We start from the raw sequence: 16,610 nt of genomic DNA, 5'->3' as shown, positions 1-16,610 counted from the left end.
GTTGAACCTCTACACCATGGGATGTTGGTCATGAACTTATGTGACTGAGAGGCCATAGTCCTCTCTAAGGGAGAGGATATCGCCGCTCCAGGAGAAGAAGGATTAAGTTAATATCATGCCTATTGTCTGCAGCAAAGACTGTAGAAAATAATTAGAGCCTTTGGCTGCCTGTGTGAAGCTGCTGCACAAAGTTCCTTTGGAATTTGACGTCAAGTTTCCAGTTGCTACCTCAGTCACTGAGTTTCTTTAATGCAAGCCAGGCCCAATGCTTCAAACAAACAATAAATGGGGAATTACATGACCAACTTGACTATCATTCCAGTGAATGGTTGGAGTGATGTCCACTTGTTTACTTGTATAAGATGTTATGGTTAGATTAGATTTTCCTGCTGTTCCCGTGTGCTTTTTTGTTTATTAACCCTTGGAAAATGGATTCATTGTGATTTTGTAAGCAATAAATAGGCACTCCCAGTTTGCTTGTTAAGTGTATTCATTTTTGCATACACTGGACTTGAATACACCAAGCAGTTTTAAGTTATTAAAATGATCTCCTTCAGGCATCATGACTGGGAAAACCCTGTAGCTAACCTGCTGAAGAGCTCCACCTGAAACAAATAAGTGTCATAAATAGCAACGGGTACAATTTATTGTGCTGTTGAAATTTTTCCAGAGATGTCCATTTGAGTGAACGGCACATACACACTAGCCTGAACTAGACAGTCCACAACTGCTAGATAGAAGCTCATTTTCTTAACCGTGACGCTCGATTCTGGAGGTGGTGCTGGGCTTGACATCGCCCTCGACCACCATCATGTCCTTGTGTTGTCCAGTCTCCATGTGCTCCATCATTATTTTATTGAAAGTGAAAGTGACCTTCCTCCACACTCAATCAGGCAAGTGCACTTCAAAATCAAACGCAGATTTCGATCTTTGGCAAGGATCTTCTACTACAGTCACAATAAATGGTCTGTAAATCATACGTTCAATCCATTGTCCTCTTCTTTCCAAATCTCCTCACGTCTCGCTCCTATTCGCAAATCTGTGCAGGTACTTGGGCTCATCGAGCCGCCATCAGTTTCACTCCTGCATTTTTAAAGTGATTGAGAACAGTCCAGCTCATCATCATGAGGTGTGATTGATTACTGATAGAAGTATTGAGCTGGAGCATTATGAGCGCCTGCACAGTTGTGTGTATCAAAATATGACTGGACCAAGATGGTGGCGTTGATGTGAATGTGATGAAGAGCTCTTGACTGTGTGCCCCTCAGGTGATGCAGCACCCCAGTGAGGGGGCGCAGGTTCTCGGGCTCCACAGCCAGCTGAAGGACGCCTCTGTGCCTGTGGCTGAGATCAGAGTGTACTCTCTGTCCAGCCAGCCCATCGACCACGAGGGACCTAAAGCCAAGATGTCTGGTGAGGGAAAGATCTGTACTGAGATTTAGCAGTCAGACAAGATTATTCATCAACATTTGTGGAGTGTATTATGGTTTGCATGCTGCTGGGTAGTTCGTATCTGAATTGCTGTGTCCCTTTCTCTTGGTCTATTTTCAATTAAGTGGTGCTTTCTTAACGGTCAATCATTTTTTCAAATCTAGTTTCGGTATTGCACATTATTTTTTTTGATGGTATTCTTTCATTTGTTGTAAAACCAGCTGCTTTTTTTCATTAGATCGGTCCCCAGACATCGACAACTACTCTGAAGAAGAAGAGGAAAGCTACTCTTCAGAGCAAGAGGGCAGCGATGACCCCATCCATGGACAGGTATGCTGAGACAGGATTTACTGTTGAGATGAGAGAGAGATAAGAGAGTGTCTCTGGGTAACAAATGATGACTAGAATATGTCTTGAAGAGCAGTGCGTCATGTGATCCCATCTTACCAGTTTATATTCAGCAGTGACAGAAGGCAGTGATGACAGACAGATGGTCTGTCCGACTGCCAAATAGGCCCAACAGATTTTGGCAAACGCCATCGAAGAATGTAGAAGAGTTTGTCATCTTTATTGTACATTTCAAAATCAGAATGGTTTCAGTTCACACTTTGACGAAGATTGTGTTTTTGTTCGTGGTAATAGAAAGTTTACAGATGAGAGGACAACTGGGTGAAGTTCATCTATCACTAGTTTGCTCGCAGACTGCGTGTTCACATCAGTTTGTGTCTTTTCATCGTGCCACCCACTCTTCTGAGCGAGAGAGCGGGTGGCTGCACTCCGGGATGTGAGAGTAATCGGCACCCAGTGGTGCACGAGATTGGAGCAGAAGGTGAAAGGAGCGAGCAGACAGTGTGGAGAGATAAGACAGAGCCCTTTTGCTTTCCCGATTGAGGTGTTTGAAAGGAGAGATGGGTGGATCAGACTGTAGAAGAGGTAGGAGATGTGAAATGGTGGCGATGGACAGTGCCAGTAAATTATTTTTTTCGGCTACTCCAATTTTCTCAGGCAGGCCTACAAGGCATTTCACGTCTCATGTCAGATTAAATTATTTTTTTCATTCGTAGTCAAAAAATGGCAGAATCCATCTGTTGCAACTCGCTGTTAATGTCTGGAGTATAATATATACAATACACAAAAATGTAAATAAAATTTGTTCACTACTGTCTACTTTCCTAGAGACATCTCTATACAGAGTCATTGTGCTAAACTATTTTCGACATGTTATATGTTCATTCAAGTGCTCTAGTGGCAAAAAAGTAAAAAATGTGTGAAGATTAAATACAGTTTAGGATATACACTAGACAAAATGTAAAAACTACGAAAAAATAATATTTTCATTATTTTATATTTGTTACATGCACCAGTGACTTTTCCAGTGATGTCATGACATAAGCAACACGCTGTCATCAAACTTCCAAATGACGTATTTGCGTTTTTGTGTATCCGTTACACCCCAAACATCAACGGTGTGTAGCAACTGATGGGTTCTGCCATTTTTTGACTGTAAATGGATGTGTCCTCATGCAATAGTTGGCGGCCGTTATGCCAGATATGCCCTCCTCAAGAAAATCTGGCTGAGAGAATAATTTACCTACAACAGAAGCATAAATTCCTCTTTCCCGCTATGGTGAAGTCACAACTCTTAGACTCGAAATGTAACAAATAATTTACAACAAAAAGATGTCGGGTAAACAAGAAGTCTGTTATTGTTGATATGTAGTCAAGTATGACACAAAATGACAGTGTAAGCTCATTGTAAGTCAGTTAGCTGTGTTAATGTAGCACAGTATGCTCTGCCTATCTGTTTTCTTTGTGGTTTCACTGGAGTGAGGGTGTGACTGCCTATGGTACGAAAAATTCCTGGTGAGAACCATCCATTCATTGGTTACAAATCGATTGAAAAATTGATTCTTCTAATAACGTAAGAATCATGTCTGACCCCTTGGTCAGGTATATACTAATTTTTAAAGGGCAAACCAAAAGGGGATTGTCTTCTATTGAACAGTCACCCTGTAGAAATAAAAAAAGTTAGCACAGTACTAGGACAAATGTCTTGACACAGGGGACCATCACATCAAAAATGCAGGAACGTTTTTCAATGGACTTAAAGACAGAGTAAGAGGTGACCAGAGTAACATATGTCAAACATATTTCTTGAAAGGAATATGAATTAAAGGAATTCAAATGCAGTTTCAATATAACTTTGTTCATCAACTAGCATGTAAGATATGCCAGTTGACTAGTGTGTGGCTAGTCGACGATCAAAATAGTTGCAGCCCTGTGATGCACACACAACATTTTTTCTCATTTTGTTTTTATGTCATCTTCTATCCTCTTCTGGTTTTCATAGTTGATTGCAATGTTTGTGTGACCTGAAAAATATTTATGTTTTGATGTTATATGTACCTTGTTAAATATTATGGAGAATGCAGAAGGTTGAAATACACATACATGACGCTGGATTGCGCTTTTTTTTTTCAATAAAATCTCATCAGATGACAGTCAAGTGCTGCTTGCTAATATCACAGTCACTGTCTTTGTACTGCAGTACTTGTATGATGAAGAGGATGAGGTGAGGAAGAAGAAGCCGAGACGTAAGCTTCCCTCGAATGCAGCCATTACCAGGGTAAGAAACACATCGTCCTCCATTGATCTCCTCCTAGTTATGTCCCTGAAACAGGAGCAGCTTGCCCTCATAAAAAAGTATTTAATGCAATGTGCCACAGATATAAATGCCTGCCTGCTCCAACTTCTTTACACTCACAGAACATGAATAGAAGTCAATGTCATGTTATCTGCCAGGATGGAAATATCACACTCACAAATCTGTGTGTGTTTGTGTGAGCGCAGCAGGTGTTCGTCTCAGTGGGTTACTAATGAAGACCTGTTGAGATCTCTGTGAAGCTGTCAGCGCTGCCAACCGCCGAGCAAGCACGTCACCTGCTGACTTGTTCTATAAATCACATGCTCTGTGACGTGATTTTGACTTCTTTCACTTGACTCAGTGCAAAAGTGGCCATAAGACGATGTGACAATGATCTATGTTGTTAAATAAAACTTTTCAAAGATGAATTGCTGCATGACCAAGTGAAGTTGTATGTCTGGCATGAAAGCAAGTAGTGAGTATTTGAGTGAATGTGAGGAAGCAATTTATTGATCTGAACTCAAACCAAAATATATTCTTTTGAAAATAATGTGAAAAAAGGTTGGAAGTGCTCTGCAGATTGCTACCAAGCTTCTCTTTTTGACCTTAGAATAGTTATGGAATATGGATGAGATTTGTGATGGTAATCTGTAACACATCCGGCTTTAATCACCAGTTCTTTGTTCTCAGTTCTTACCTTTTCAAGTTATTTTGCTGACGGACATAAACTAGACAATCACGTGACCACTGCAGCTGCTGTATAAGACATTTGTTGTACCTTTATTGGTATATTAAAAGCACTTGGTTGAGCGTAATTGTCATAATTATTTCAGTAATTGACATTCTATTGTGCGGTGTGACTGCAGCCTCACCACAGTAGTCATTACGCAGAGCTCACTTCCCTGGTGTGATCGACAGAAAGTGTTCCGTTTCTATTAAGGCTGTTGTTCAGAGCCATCAGGGCGTGAACACGCTTTTCCCATCTGTCTTCATCTTGCCACGCAGACGCACACAATATGATCGTCAATCAGCTCAGAACGTCACGGTGTCACTTTCCTGTCTCCCCAGCAACCCAACATCAAGCAGAAGTTTGTCGCCTTGCTCAAGAGGTTTAAAGTCACTGATGAGGTAGGCCATGCTTCCTGAGAGGTTCTGTTCGATGAAATATTTACTTCAAAGTTGCAGAATTGTGTTTTGTCTTGTGCAGCTTTTAAAATAGTGGTGTGTGTGTGTGTGTGGGTGCGACGTGGCAGAGCAACAAAGATACAGCTGGCTCTGAAAATACTCAACAGTCTTTTAGATGGAAATGAAACGGAAACGTGTGAAATCTACTGCGATGTTAGTCCTCGCCTCCATCCACTGTCACATTCTAAACGTTCTGTTTGCGTCTCAACTTGCGCAGTCGGAGAATTTTTGTCCTCTTCACACTCGTAAATAGCTGGGTAAGAGTTTTAATTTCAAAATTAGCTTCAAAGAGAACTTCAAATTAGCTCAGGAGAGCACATGACAAAAAATGGAAGCAGATCAGATTCAATTGAATCATGACTGTCTAGCAGCTCCAGGTTTCCTGGGTTTCTCTCGCAATGTTTTAGGTTTATAAAGCCGCTACGGCTTCGTATGATTTTGTTTCACCATATCAACTATCATGGCCCAAATGAGTGGGACACTTAATAAGGCATGCACCTTTTATTGAAAACGTGTATCTTAATTCTATGAAAAAAGATCAACTTCTACTTTATTATATTTAATTGAGTTCAACTGCTAAAATTTGTACTAAGTTGTCTCATATTTTACTCAGGTAATCGATTTTCATTTTTTCCCCCAAATGAAGCCCAATGAACTCTGTGTTACGGGGTTGCAGCAGATGCACAGTCATTCTGATTAACGTGGCCATTTACACCACCATCATCATCACTGAACAGTCTCTGCTGCGCCTTGTCTCAGTGGATTCACAAGGCGTTTCATATTGCCCCAGCTGGACCCCAAACACATCATTTCTTCTGTTCAGCACAAGCAGAGAAGGAAATAGGGCACAGTAACAATGTTAGAAAGGCCAGAAGTCAGAGGAGCTATTTATAAACCGTTTTTATCATGCTGCATGTTGCGTGTATCAAGTGAAAAATACGTTTTTTATTCTGACATTTCTCTGTTGTTACTGTGGCACTGAACTGGAGACTGTATCCCAGTCGGACTTAAGTTGTATCAACAATAAGATCCCAATAAAAATGGTCAGATTTTGATGACATCACGGTCCGTTTCCTGCCCTAAGGATGATGAGCAAAACATCTACTACCCCACCATACTTGCTTATTGACCCCAGATGCTGGAACCCAGCATGAATAATTAATTGAAGCATAAGAAACAAAGAAGACACTGAGGTCTGATGTACAGGCCTATTTTGTGGTGGGTGTTGCTGACCACAGTGCAGCCAATCAGAGCAGAGAGTTGGAGCTCCCCTGCCACTTCTTTGGTGACATCTTACTCCAGTCCTGATTCATCAGGCTCAAAGTCCAAGATGATTATGCACTGCAGGAAAGCATGATGGCAAGTAATGACGGCCCCCATCTGTGTCATAAACATTTACAGCCCATCACTGCGATTGATCTCTCTGTAGGAGGAAGAGACTGCTCACATGATGGAGGTCAACTGCTGTGCTGAGCCACACTGAACTCTTAGACCTGACTGACTATTCTTACTTTATACAATTCTGTTGTGTATTGAGTGAAATTTTCCTGGAGTGTTTGGTGAATTTCAATTTTAACTTCACATCATCCTGTCCGATGTTTCAAGCTATTCTGATTCTACTACTATCACTGCTACTGTTGCATTCTACTATGGCTGCTTCTACTACGACTATACAGGTACTACTAATAATAGTAATAATAATTGTGCTACAATAGGTGTTCTATATTCTCTGTGACAAAAAGACTTTTTAAATGCACAATACCATGTAATAAAACTCCATTCTACAACCGGATTCTTACCCTTAACCAGTTTCCTAAATAATTTAGTCATGTTCCATTGTCTGTTTTTGCCCAATTCTTTTTGCCAGATAAATCGTCTTGTTAATTTTGTTGTTTCACATTTTATTTGATTTCCCCATTGACCCAATTAGCTTAGAGGAAAAAAGGATCTAAAGTATTATTAATAAAATCTGTATTATGTTCCCTACATGCTGTATAACTTTATAAGCAATGTTCTTAGTTTACTGAGATAGTTAAATATAGTTTTCAGTTGGGGATGAAAACTGTATAAAACCCAAACTTTTACCACCAAAACAACATGGCTAAAACCAGATGTTGTGATGACGCAAGCAAAATAGTGACCTGTGTGCTGTGATTATCTGGATACAGTGAAGAGGTCTCTGGTATTGAGAAAGAACAATGAAAAGCACCATGTAAGATGTGTAATTTCAGTGCATCCCTAGTTTTCAATACGTCTCTGACATAGGTTGAATGAAACGTTTCACAGCTTGGATCTCATATTCCCTTGGTGTCTTGCTTAAAGGTGGGTTTCGGTTTGGAGCATGTGTCGCGGGAGCAGATCCAGGAGGTGGAGGAAGACTTGGACGAACTCTATGACAGCCTGGAGATGTACAACCCCAGTGACAGTGGGCCTGAAATGGAGGAGACTGACAGCATCCTGAGCACGCCCAAACCTAAACTCAGGTACCAGCACCCATGCACACACCCACGTATGTTTGTTTTGCTGTTCTTGTGAGGACCTCACATTGACATAATGCTTTCCCCAGCCTCTCACCTTTAATCATCCAAAACACATGGCTAACCTTAACCAGGACTCTGAATCTAACTTGCACCCAATTATAATAAACTACATTTACTGATGTTTTAATCCTCTAAACCTTGTGAGGACAGGCCAAAATGCCCTCACATGGCAAAATGTGCTCTCGCTTGTTAAGACTTGGTACCTACAAGTTCGGCAAAAGATGCCCAGACAGAGAAACGCATGTGGACTCACGCACATACCTGCATTTGACGTATGGACTGACAGGGTAACTGTGTAAAATAAGGGTGTTAGTCAAACCTTTTATGAGTTTTGGAACTTTTCAGTTTTTTTGGCTACAAGCAAATCATTGGTCACGGATCTGTACCTCCATTTCTACTGAATTGGCTCCCGAGGTAGTGTCCATTAAACAGCTGAACTAAAGTTAGAAAACATACAGTGTTGAGTTGGACCAGAAGAACTAATTCCATGGCAGGGTTTTTCCTTTTGTGCATGCACTGGCAGTGCTATTTTTGTCGCACAACCACAGAAAGGCTCCCAGATTATTCTCACACGAGAATGCAAATACAACACACTCCCGCAAACTCACTGTGTCACAGTAAACGTGGAGCCAACTCTAAATAACACAACACAAAGACGAACCTGACCAGGTATTTATCAAAAACAACTGCATTTTTTTCCAAAAGGTAAAGGAAATGTTAGCAAGTCGACCTGAGGAACCTCTGTATAATAAGCAGGATGTTTTTTTTTTTTTTTATTAGCACACAGTTAGTGATGCATGACAATAACTAATTCATGTGTTGTGAAATGCCATTCCAAATCTATTTCTGTTTTTGCATACTGCTAATTTCTGAAATTCATCGTTTTCATTATTCATCATTTCATGTTGTGTGTCACAGGCCGTTCTTTGAGGGAATGTCGCAGTCCAGCTCACAGACGGAGATCGGCAGTCTCAACAGTAAAGGCAGTTTAGGCCGAGACACTTTCAGCCCTGTGAGTACGCATAAAGCCATTGCTGCAAAATCCCAGTTTCCTTTCTGTTGAAACGTATAACCCTGAGATCAAACACTGGGGTCTGTTTATTTTTTAGTTGTTTCTTGCGATTATAGCTGATGACTTCACATTCAGCCAGTGACTTTAAGATTTTAATTGTGAGGCTCTGTTGTCATGATAGAAATAGCAGATATTTCGTTGAAAGGATTGTCCAGTACTGAAGACCGACCTACAAGTTTGCATGTGTTTTTCTTTTTGCAAAAGGGAGCCAAAACAATTCAAACAGGATAAGCATTAATGAAACCAACTGAAACTGATAATATAATATACGTAATGAAATGATTAGGGATGCTCCAATCGATCGGTCACCGATTGTGATCAGCCGATTTCAGCATGATCGGTGAATGCTGATCACTACCTGTCATTGCCGATCACAACAACCGATCACATGCGACAGCCGGCGCTCTGATCAAGCCCCGCCCATTGTGACGCCACTGCTCCTCACTAGTCGATGCTCACTAAGCAGTGGCATGTCTGCTGTGGAGCTTCTTTCAATCTGTCATGTAAAGTTGGCATCCTGCAGCACATGCACGGGAAAATGCTGTGCAGGGAAGCACCGCCAGTCCGTGCGTGACATTCGGAATGATAAGAAATAATTATTAATTTCATAAAGCTAGATGAGCAGCCTTTCTCATGTGTTGTTCACGCGGGAAACGACCGCAGTCAGGTGCAGCGTTCGTTAGCCACCTGTATCTGAAACTTTTGTAAACATCCGGAGTGGAAACTTTCATAAATGCAATGCTCTCTGTCTCAGAGTCCCGCTACAGTATGTCAATATTTCACAGACATTCCACAGTCTCTAGAGTTTCGCCTGCGACGTCTCACATCAAATTAAATGCATTTCAGTTGTCCTTTTGACAGAATAATTGCTGCATTCAGGATTTTTCTATTTTGGTGGCAAAAACATCACGTACACTGAAGGTCTCATCATTTTTATTACAAATTACATGGGTTACAAATTCATTGTCAATCCATGTGATGGGTATTGGTATCTGTGATCGGCAACAAAAATCCTGATCGGAGCATCCCTAGAAATGATGCAATAATGTCATGGGCCATTCACAGTTATAGTATAATCCAACTGTGGTTTGCGGACCTGATGTTTGTCATGCCTGAGCTGAAGAATTATATGTGGTAAAGAATATGATGATAAATTGATAGCTGTATCTCATTCTCATTTGAAAGTATTGGATAAGGAGGATTAAAATAATAGCTACAAAGAAACCAAGACGATTACTGCTTAGTATTTAGCTCCATTAACGGTGATAAAATGCTGGAATCCCTTTTGGTACCAGGGCTTCTATAATTACAAATCTTGCAGAAGTATCTGGATTTTTATATTATTTTTTGACTAAGATGTTGCCAAAAGACCTTTTACACAGTCTCTCTTTGGTGTGTTCAGTCACCATCTGCTGCAGTTCCGTCTTCAACCATCATATGAATGTATCTATATTTAACATGGTCTACACTGACATCAACATAAAAGAGATCCCTGAAAAGCTTTTTTTCTGTCCAGCATGGAGAGCAGCCAACGCTGGAGAAGATGAAACCTTCGCGCAGCCGCAACCTGGACGAGCCCTTGTCTGAAACGGACACCTTGGTAGGAGTTTGTTGCTGGATGAAGGTTATCATTGAGGTCAATGCTGTAAATACTGTGTTCAGGAGTTGACAGATCAGGAGCTGTTTGCTGAGGTGGGACCCTGCATAACCGTGTCGGTGGCTGAGAAACCCAGAACTCCCATGAAAAGCAGTAAAAGCGACGCACAGCCGATGCCGTCTCCTAGGTATAACCACTTGTTAGACATTCGGGAATGTCGTAAATACAATTAAAACATACTTCTACACTTGTATTCACTGTTGTTCTCGCTCTGATCAGTGGTAATATCATGTGACCACGGCTGAAAACCTTTTGTCTCTAGCTGAGAGTAAGTTCCTGCCTCCAGGTTAGATGGCAGTCACACGCCGCGACAGAAGAGGAGCAGCACCCCCATGAAGGAGAGGCAACTGTCCAAACCCCTGAGTGAACGGACCAACAGCTCTGACTCGGAGAGATCCCCCGAGCTTGGACACAGCACACCGGTAACCGTGCCAACCAGTACATCATGATTTAGCATTTTGATGAACGTATGTTCATTCTTTCCGCCGATATTGTAAGCTGTGGTGCCGCTTTGTCTTGGCAAACAGAGAGTAATCAGCTTGTTGCAACGTTCCACAGGGGGATTAATGTTTAAAAAAAGATGTCTTTGTTGTCTGTCTCACACACACACACACACACACGTGCATACAAACAGACGCATCCTTCCTAATCTAAGTCGCCTGGAGCGCAGAAATGAATAATGTATGTCCTGGTGAGTCACCTGAAGAGTAACTCAATTGCTGTCGGCTGATTTTGTTCTCTGTGTTGGTGTGTGTCTGTGCGTAGGTCCTGAGGAAAGCAGTGTACGACCAGCTGAACCAGATATTGCTGTCAGACTCAGCCCTGCCCGAGAGCCTCATTTTGGTCAATGGCACAGACTGGCAGGGACAGGTAATTCTATCTGTCAATTAGGGACAAGCAGGAAAAATAATACGGTCCTAGCAGACGTGACTCTTCTGTGTTGCAGTATGTGGTGGAGCAGCTGCAGGTACAGCGACACCCAGTGGTCTGCACGTGCTCTCAGGCTGAGATCCAGGCGGTACTGTCTGCTGTACTCACTCGGATACAGAAGTTGTGAGTTTCTTTTAACACATACACACACGCACGCACGCACCCACAGTGTCTATGCCACATGCTTTTGGTTTGTGCTGTGACTCATCTTCTTTCTCACTCTGCCCCAAGCTTTACATTCTCTCTATTTATTCCCTCCCGTTGACCTTTCACTTGTCAGTTGCTGCAGACATCAGGTCTTTCTTGGCTGTTAATACCCAAATATAACATCTGCATAAACACTTGTGTCTTCTGCTTGCTTGATCGCCTCAGATGGTGAAAATATACAACTTAAATGCCTTTTAATGAATAGATAGGATGATGTGTAGTTTCATTAGTATGACTTACATTATTATTACCGAAAGCATTTGCTCACCCATCCAAATGATCAGAATCAGGTGTCCTGATAACTTGGCCTGGTCACAGGTGCACCAAATCAAGGACCTAGTTTTGTGAAAGAATGGACCGTCTGTGCAACAAATCCAGTTGTGAAATTTCCTCACTCCTAAATATTCCACTGTCAATTGTCGGGTTTATTATAAGAAAATGGAAGAGTTTGGAACAACAGCAACTCCGCCACAAAGTGGTCGGCCATATAAACTGACGGAGAGTGTCAGCGGATGCTGAGGCGCATCGTGCAAAGAGGTCGCTGACTTTCTGCACAGTCAATCGCTACAGAGCTCCAAACTTCACGTTGCCTTCAGATTAGCCCAAGTACAGTACGGAGAGAGCTTCATGGAATGGGTTTCCATGGCGGAGCGGATGCATCCAAGCCATACATCACCAAGTGCACTCCAAAGTGCCAGATACAGTGGTGTAAAGCAGCCGCCACTGGACTATAGAGCAGTGGAGATGCCTTCTCTGGAGCGATGAATCACACTTTTCCATATGGAAATCTGATGGACCAGTGTGGGTTTGGAGGAGAACGGTGCATTGCTGACTGCACTGTGCCAAGTGTGAAATTTGGTGGGGGAGGAATTATGGAGTGGGGTTGTTTTCCAGGTTCTGGGCTTAGCCTCTTAGTTCCATTGAAAGGAACTTTGAATGCTTCCGGATACCAAAACATTTTGGACATTCCATACTCCCAACCTTGTGGGAACAGTTTGGAGCACAAGGTCTATAAAGACATGGATGACAGAGTCTGGTGTGGATGAACTTGACTGTCCTGACCTGAACCCAATAGAACACCTTTCTCCACCAACATCAGTGTGTGACCTCACCGATGCACTCTTGGAAGAATGGTCAAAAATTCCTATAAACGCACTCCTCAACCTTGTGGACAGCTTTCCCAGAAGAATTGAAGCTGTAAACCCGATGGGTCAGGAATGGGATGGGACTTTAGTTCCTATGTAAGTCAAGGCAGGTGAGCAGATACTTTTGGCAGTGTAGTGTATGTTGCTCTTTGATGGTGCGATTGATTATGATGATGTGTCCAGTGAGTGTTTCATGTTTCATCATCTTTAATAAATATACTACAGTGCACTTTCCTGTTCCATGCTGGGATCGTCTGACACTTTGAATTTAGGTGTTAATGTAATGTTTATCCTGTATCAAAGAATCATCCGCACATTAATATGTCTGAGCTCTGAATAATTTACTGTGTGAATAGTTCATCCCAAAATTCTAAATGTTCCGTCGCCCAGATTACAAGGAAAAGTTCAGTCGTATAAAAGCTCTTTAGCAACCCAGAGAGGCTGTGATGCAGAATGCATCATCCAGTCATTCCAACACCAACCCAACATGATCAAACGTGTGAGTGCAGCAGTAAACAAACTCACTGTCAGTAGGCTATTTTGTTCTTATGACTTTTCCTCAGGAAAAAGCTCATAAAACTGGCATATAACTTGGCAAGAACTTAGTACGTTTGTGTGTGTATTTCCTCCGGGCCCTCGTCCTGTAGTCCAGAATACAGACTTCTATCACGTTTTCACCGAGCAGTCTGGGTAGTTTTGTCCTCAGCTAGGCTAGTAACTGGTCTCTTTAACCTTGGCCCGTCCCATGTCACCAGGGTTCTCCCCAGGGCTTTAGCAGCATAGGGGCCCCCTACGCAGGAAAAATCCCAGCACTGTCGGTTCAGCAGGACTCTGACCTTTAAGATGTTCCTTAAACGGACCTTAAGGAGGAATGTTTGTACAATTTGCTTTGCTTTTGTGTTCACTGTTGTGAAACTCCAACACATTACTGCCTCCACACCCCATCGGACGGGGGAAAACCTTGGTGCCCACTGAGTGTGTTTCACTGGCGGAGGCTGAAGCCGACTTATTAGCATTCCAGTTGCGGCTAATGATTGTAGTGAAGAACAGCGTGATGAAATATGAGACAAGGTGACTGCAAAACAGCAGTGTAGTCTCCTTGGTGCTCTTTGATCATGTCGCGCGCGCGTGTGTACGTTGAGCTACTGACAGTTCCAAGTTCACATTTGTTGATGAAATGACTGTGACAAGTGATTGTCTCGTCTTTTAATTGTCCGATTGTCTAAATGCGTATTGATGGAGGCAACATGTTTGCTGCATCAACATCTTATATTTGACCGACTAATGTTGCCAATGCTGAGAAGCTAAGACGTGTGTGGTGTCAGGCTTGCTCGCCCTTCTCTCTCTCTCGCCTGTGACGGCACCATAGTGGTCGGTGAAAACTTTCTTTTTTTTTTGTAATATTTAATTTTCGGGTTTTTCATACAAGTAGCTCAAGTTTGGTTGTCGGAAAAGTCAGGTGGTTGAGTAAATATGATTATATATTTGACAGACAGTGAATTATTATATATATTACGAGATGAAAATAATAGAGGGGAAAAAGAGGTAGAAAAGAAAGGAAATATCAAACAGGGTAAACAAAGAAAAGATGTTTAGATTTAGATTGGGTGATGCAGCTATTCATTGTTCAATAATCATTTATGACATGAGACGAGGTGCTCTGTGAAGAATTTCATTTATATATATTTTGGGTTCCAAGTGACTCAAGAGACATTGAAAGTTTTGGCATGCATTCACTGAATATTAGTTTGACAACCTCTCTGCATCAAGACACATATTTGTGCTAGTGAAAGAAACTCTTCAATGTATTGACCAAAAAGTGAAAGGAAAAAAAGAAGGAAAAAATTTTGATGCGTATTGTCTGTATGTGTGAGTGTGCGACTCGTCTGCCTGTCGTGTGATGGACTGCCGACCTGTCCGGGATGCTTCCTGCCCTTTTCCTGATGAAACAATGTTAAGCTCTGTGTTATCCCGGAGCAGGATTAACTGGGCTGAAAATAAATGACATGAAATACTTCCTTTTGTCTTTTGGCATTTCCTCTTGCAACAATTCAGCCTTCTCAACTAACCTTGCGCATCCTCTTCACTCACAACTATCTTCTCTGTGTTCCTCGTCCTTTAAAAACCGAGTCCGCTGTCACAGATGTTGCTAATACAAGAATGTCTCGTCCTTCACTCATGGCAGCTGTAACTGCAACTCATCGATGCCCAAGGCGGTTAAAGTGGCTGCGGTGGGCAGCCAGAGTTACCTGGGAGCCATCCTGCAGTTCTTTGTCAACCAGCTGGCCAACAAGACATCTGACTGGCTCAACCACATGCGCTTCCTGGTGGTCCCACTTGGTAAGTTTAGTGACAGGCATCAAATGTAGTCAACCTTCACCTCTCACACATCAATGAAGCTTCAGGGCTCTGGCTGTCTAGGGAGCGCTTGGGTGCGCTGGTAATCTAATCTGGACATGATCTGTTGCCTCTGCGTCATCAGGCTCACACCCTGTTGCTAAGCACCTGGGTGCTCTTGACAACCGCTACTGCTCCTCCTTCCTGGACAGCACATGGAGAGATGTGTTCAGCCGTTCGGAGCCGCCCCAGTCAGGTATCGATGACACATGTACACGAAGATGCAGTCACAGTGTGGAGCCTCACACAGAGACATATTTTCTTCATCTCAGATCAGTTGGACGTGGCTGGCAGAATCTCTCAGTACATCAGCGGGGCCACGGTCACTCACCAGCTGCCCATCGCAGAAGCCATGCTCACATGCAAGCACAGAATGTGAGTGGAAAAGAAAGTCACCCACGCCCCATTTGTTTTCTTGACTAATTGTGGTTTTGAATTCGCCAGGCGAGATGAAGACTCCTACCAGAAGTTCATTCCTTTCATTGGGGTGAGAAATGGCTCTGATAACGTGCGAATAAATGCTGACAGATTTGTATCACCCAACGCCGTCGTGTTTATTCCAGGTGGTGAAAGTGGGACTGATAGAGTCTGGTCAGTCTCCAACTGGTGAGTTCTGCAACTAAGTTTGCTGCGAGTCCTTCTGGTTTCACTCATGCGAGCATTTCTCGTAGGTGATGTTGAAGAAGGGGTTGCTGTAAGTTTGGCCGTCCCCTCCACGTCACCCCCCTCCCATGGCTCCCCAACTGGAGTGATGAAGGAGGCAGCCACCCCGCCCTCCTCTCCCTCTACTGGAAGTGTCCTGACAGTACAAGGGTATTTTGAATTTTGTAATGAGTTCTCGACTTACTAGTATTTGAGAAATTATAGAAGAAAGTCTTAGCTCCTTCTTTCCCGTCAAAATGCTTAGCTTGAGACCTGAGTTCTGCCTGTGGTCCTGTGATTTACTGAATACGTTGGTGTGTGACCCCTCGTATGCAGGAGCCCAAGCATGTCCCACGGTGTGGACGCCATCGGCCTGCAGGTGGACTACTGGCTGGCCTCTCTGGCAGAGAAGCGACGGGAGGGAGAGCGACGTGACACAGGCTGCAAGAACACCCTCAAGAGCGCCTTCCGATCCCTGCAGGTCAGCAGGCTGCCAGGTGGAGGCAGCAACGATCCCCAGACGCAGGTCAGCACCATGGCCATGACCGTGGTCACCAAAGAAAAGAACAAGAAAGGTGAGCGAAGCCACATGGTTGGCACTAGATTTGTACGAATAAAACATGTTTTGGGTTTTGTCAGTGCCCACCATCTTTCTGGGGAAGAAGCCCAAAGAAAAGGACGTAGACTCAAAGAGTCAGGTCATTGAAGGCATCAGCCGCCTCATTTGTTCCGCCAAGCAACAGCAGACTTTCCTAAAAGG

The 16,610-nt window shown here is 42.9% G+C and overlaps 1 protein-coding gene across 1 annotated transcript in view; it reads left to right on the top strand.

Annotated features, from left to right (window-relative positions):
* LOC128755451 (phosphofurin acidic cluster sorting protein 1) overlaps nt 1-16,610 on the top strand; it is a 48,328-nt gene that overhangs the window by 28,569 nt on the left and 3,149 nt on the right. The window contains exons 5-23 of the mRNA XM_053858961.1: nt 1,269-1,413; nt 1,670-1,761; nt 3,980-4,057; nt 5,144-5,203; nt 7,583-7,743; nt 8,719-8,812; nt 10,389-10,472; nt 10,535-10,656; nt 10,816-10,951; nt 11,295-11,399; nt 11,476-11,582; nt 14,997-15,151; nt 15,294-15,404; nt 15,481-15,583; nt 15,653-15,695; nt 15,772-15,814; nt 15,880-16,021; nt 16,187-16,425; nt 16,490-16,609. Of these exons, the coding sequence (XP_053714936.1) occupies nt 1,269-1,413; nt 1,670-1,761; nt 3,980-4,057; nt 5,144-5,203; nt 7,583-7,743; nt 8,719-8,812; nt 10,389-10,472; nt 10,535-10,656; nt 10,816-10,951; nt 11,295-11,399; nt 11,476-11,582; nt 14,997-15,151; nt 15,294-15,404; nt 15,481-15,583; nt 15,653-15,695; nt 15,772-15,814; nt 15,880-16,021; nt 16,187-16,425; nt 16,490-16,609 (2,140 nt within the window). The remainder of the gene's footprint in view (nt 1-1,268; nt 1,414-1,669; nt 1,762-3,979; nt 4,058-5,143; nt 5,204-7,582; nt 7,744-8,718; nt 8,813-10,388; nt 10,473-10,534; nt 10,657-10,815; nt 10,952-11,294; nt 11,400-11,475; nt 11,583-14,996; nt 15,152-15,293; nt 15,405-15,480; nt 15,584-15,652; nt 15,696-15,771; nt 15,815-15,879; nt 16,022-16,186; nt 16,426-16,489; nt 16,610) is intronic.

The sequence above is a fragment of the Synchiropus splendidus genome, chromosome 3, assembly GCF_027744825.2.
Source record: "Synchiropus splendidus isolate RoL2022-P1 chromosome 3, RoL_Sspl_1.0, whole genome shotgun sequence".
Classification (NCBI taxonomy): Eukaryota; Metazoa; Chordata; class Actinopteri; order Syngnathiformes; family Callionymidae; genus Synchiropus; species Synchiropus splendidus.
Note: the sequence above shows the minus strand (reverse complement) of the source record. Positions and strands in the feature narration are given on the sequence as shown.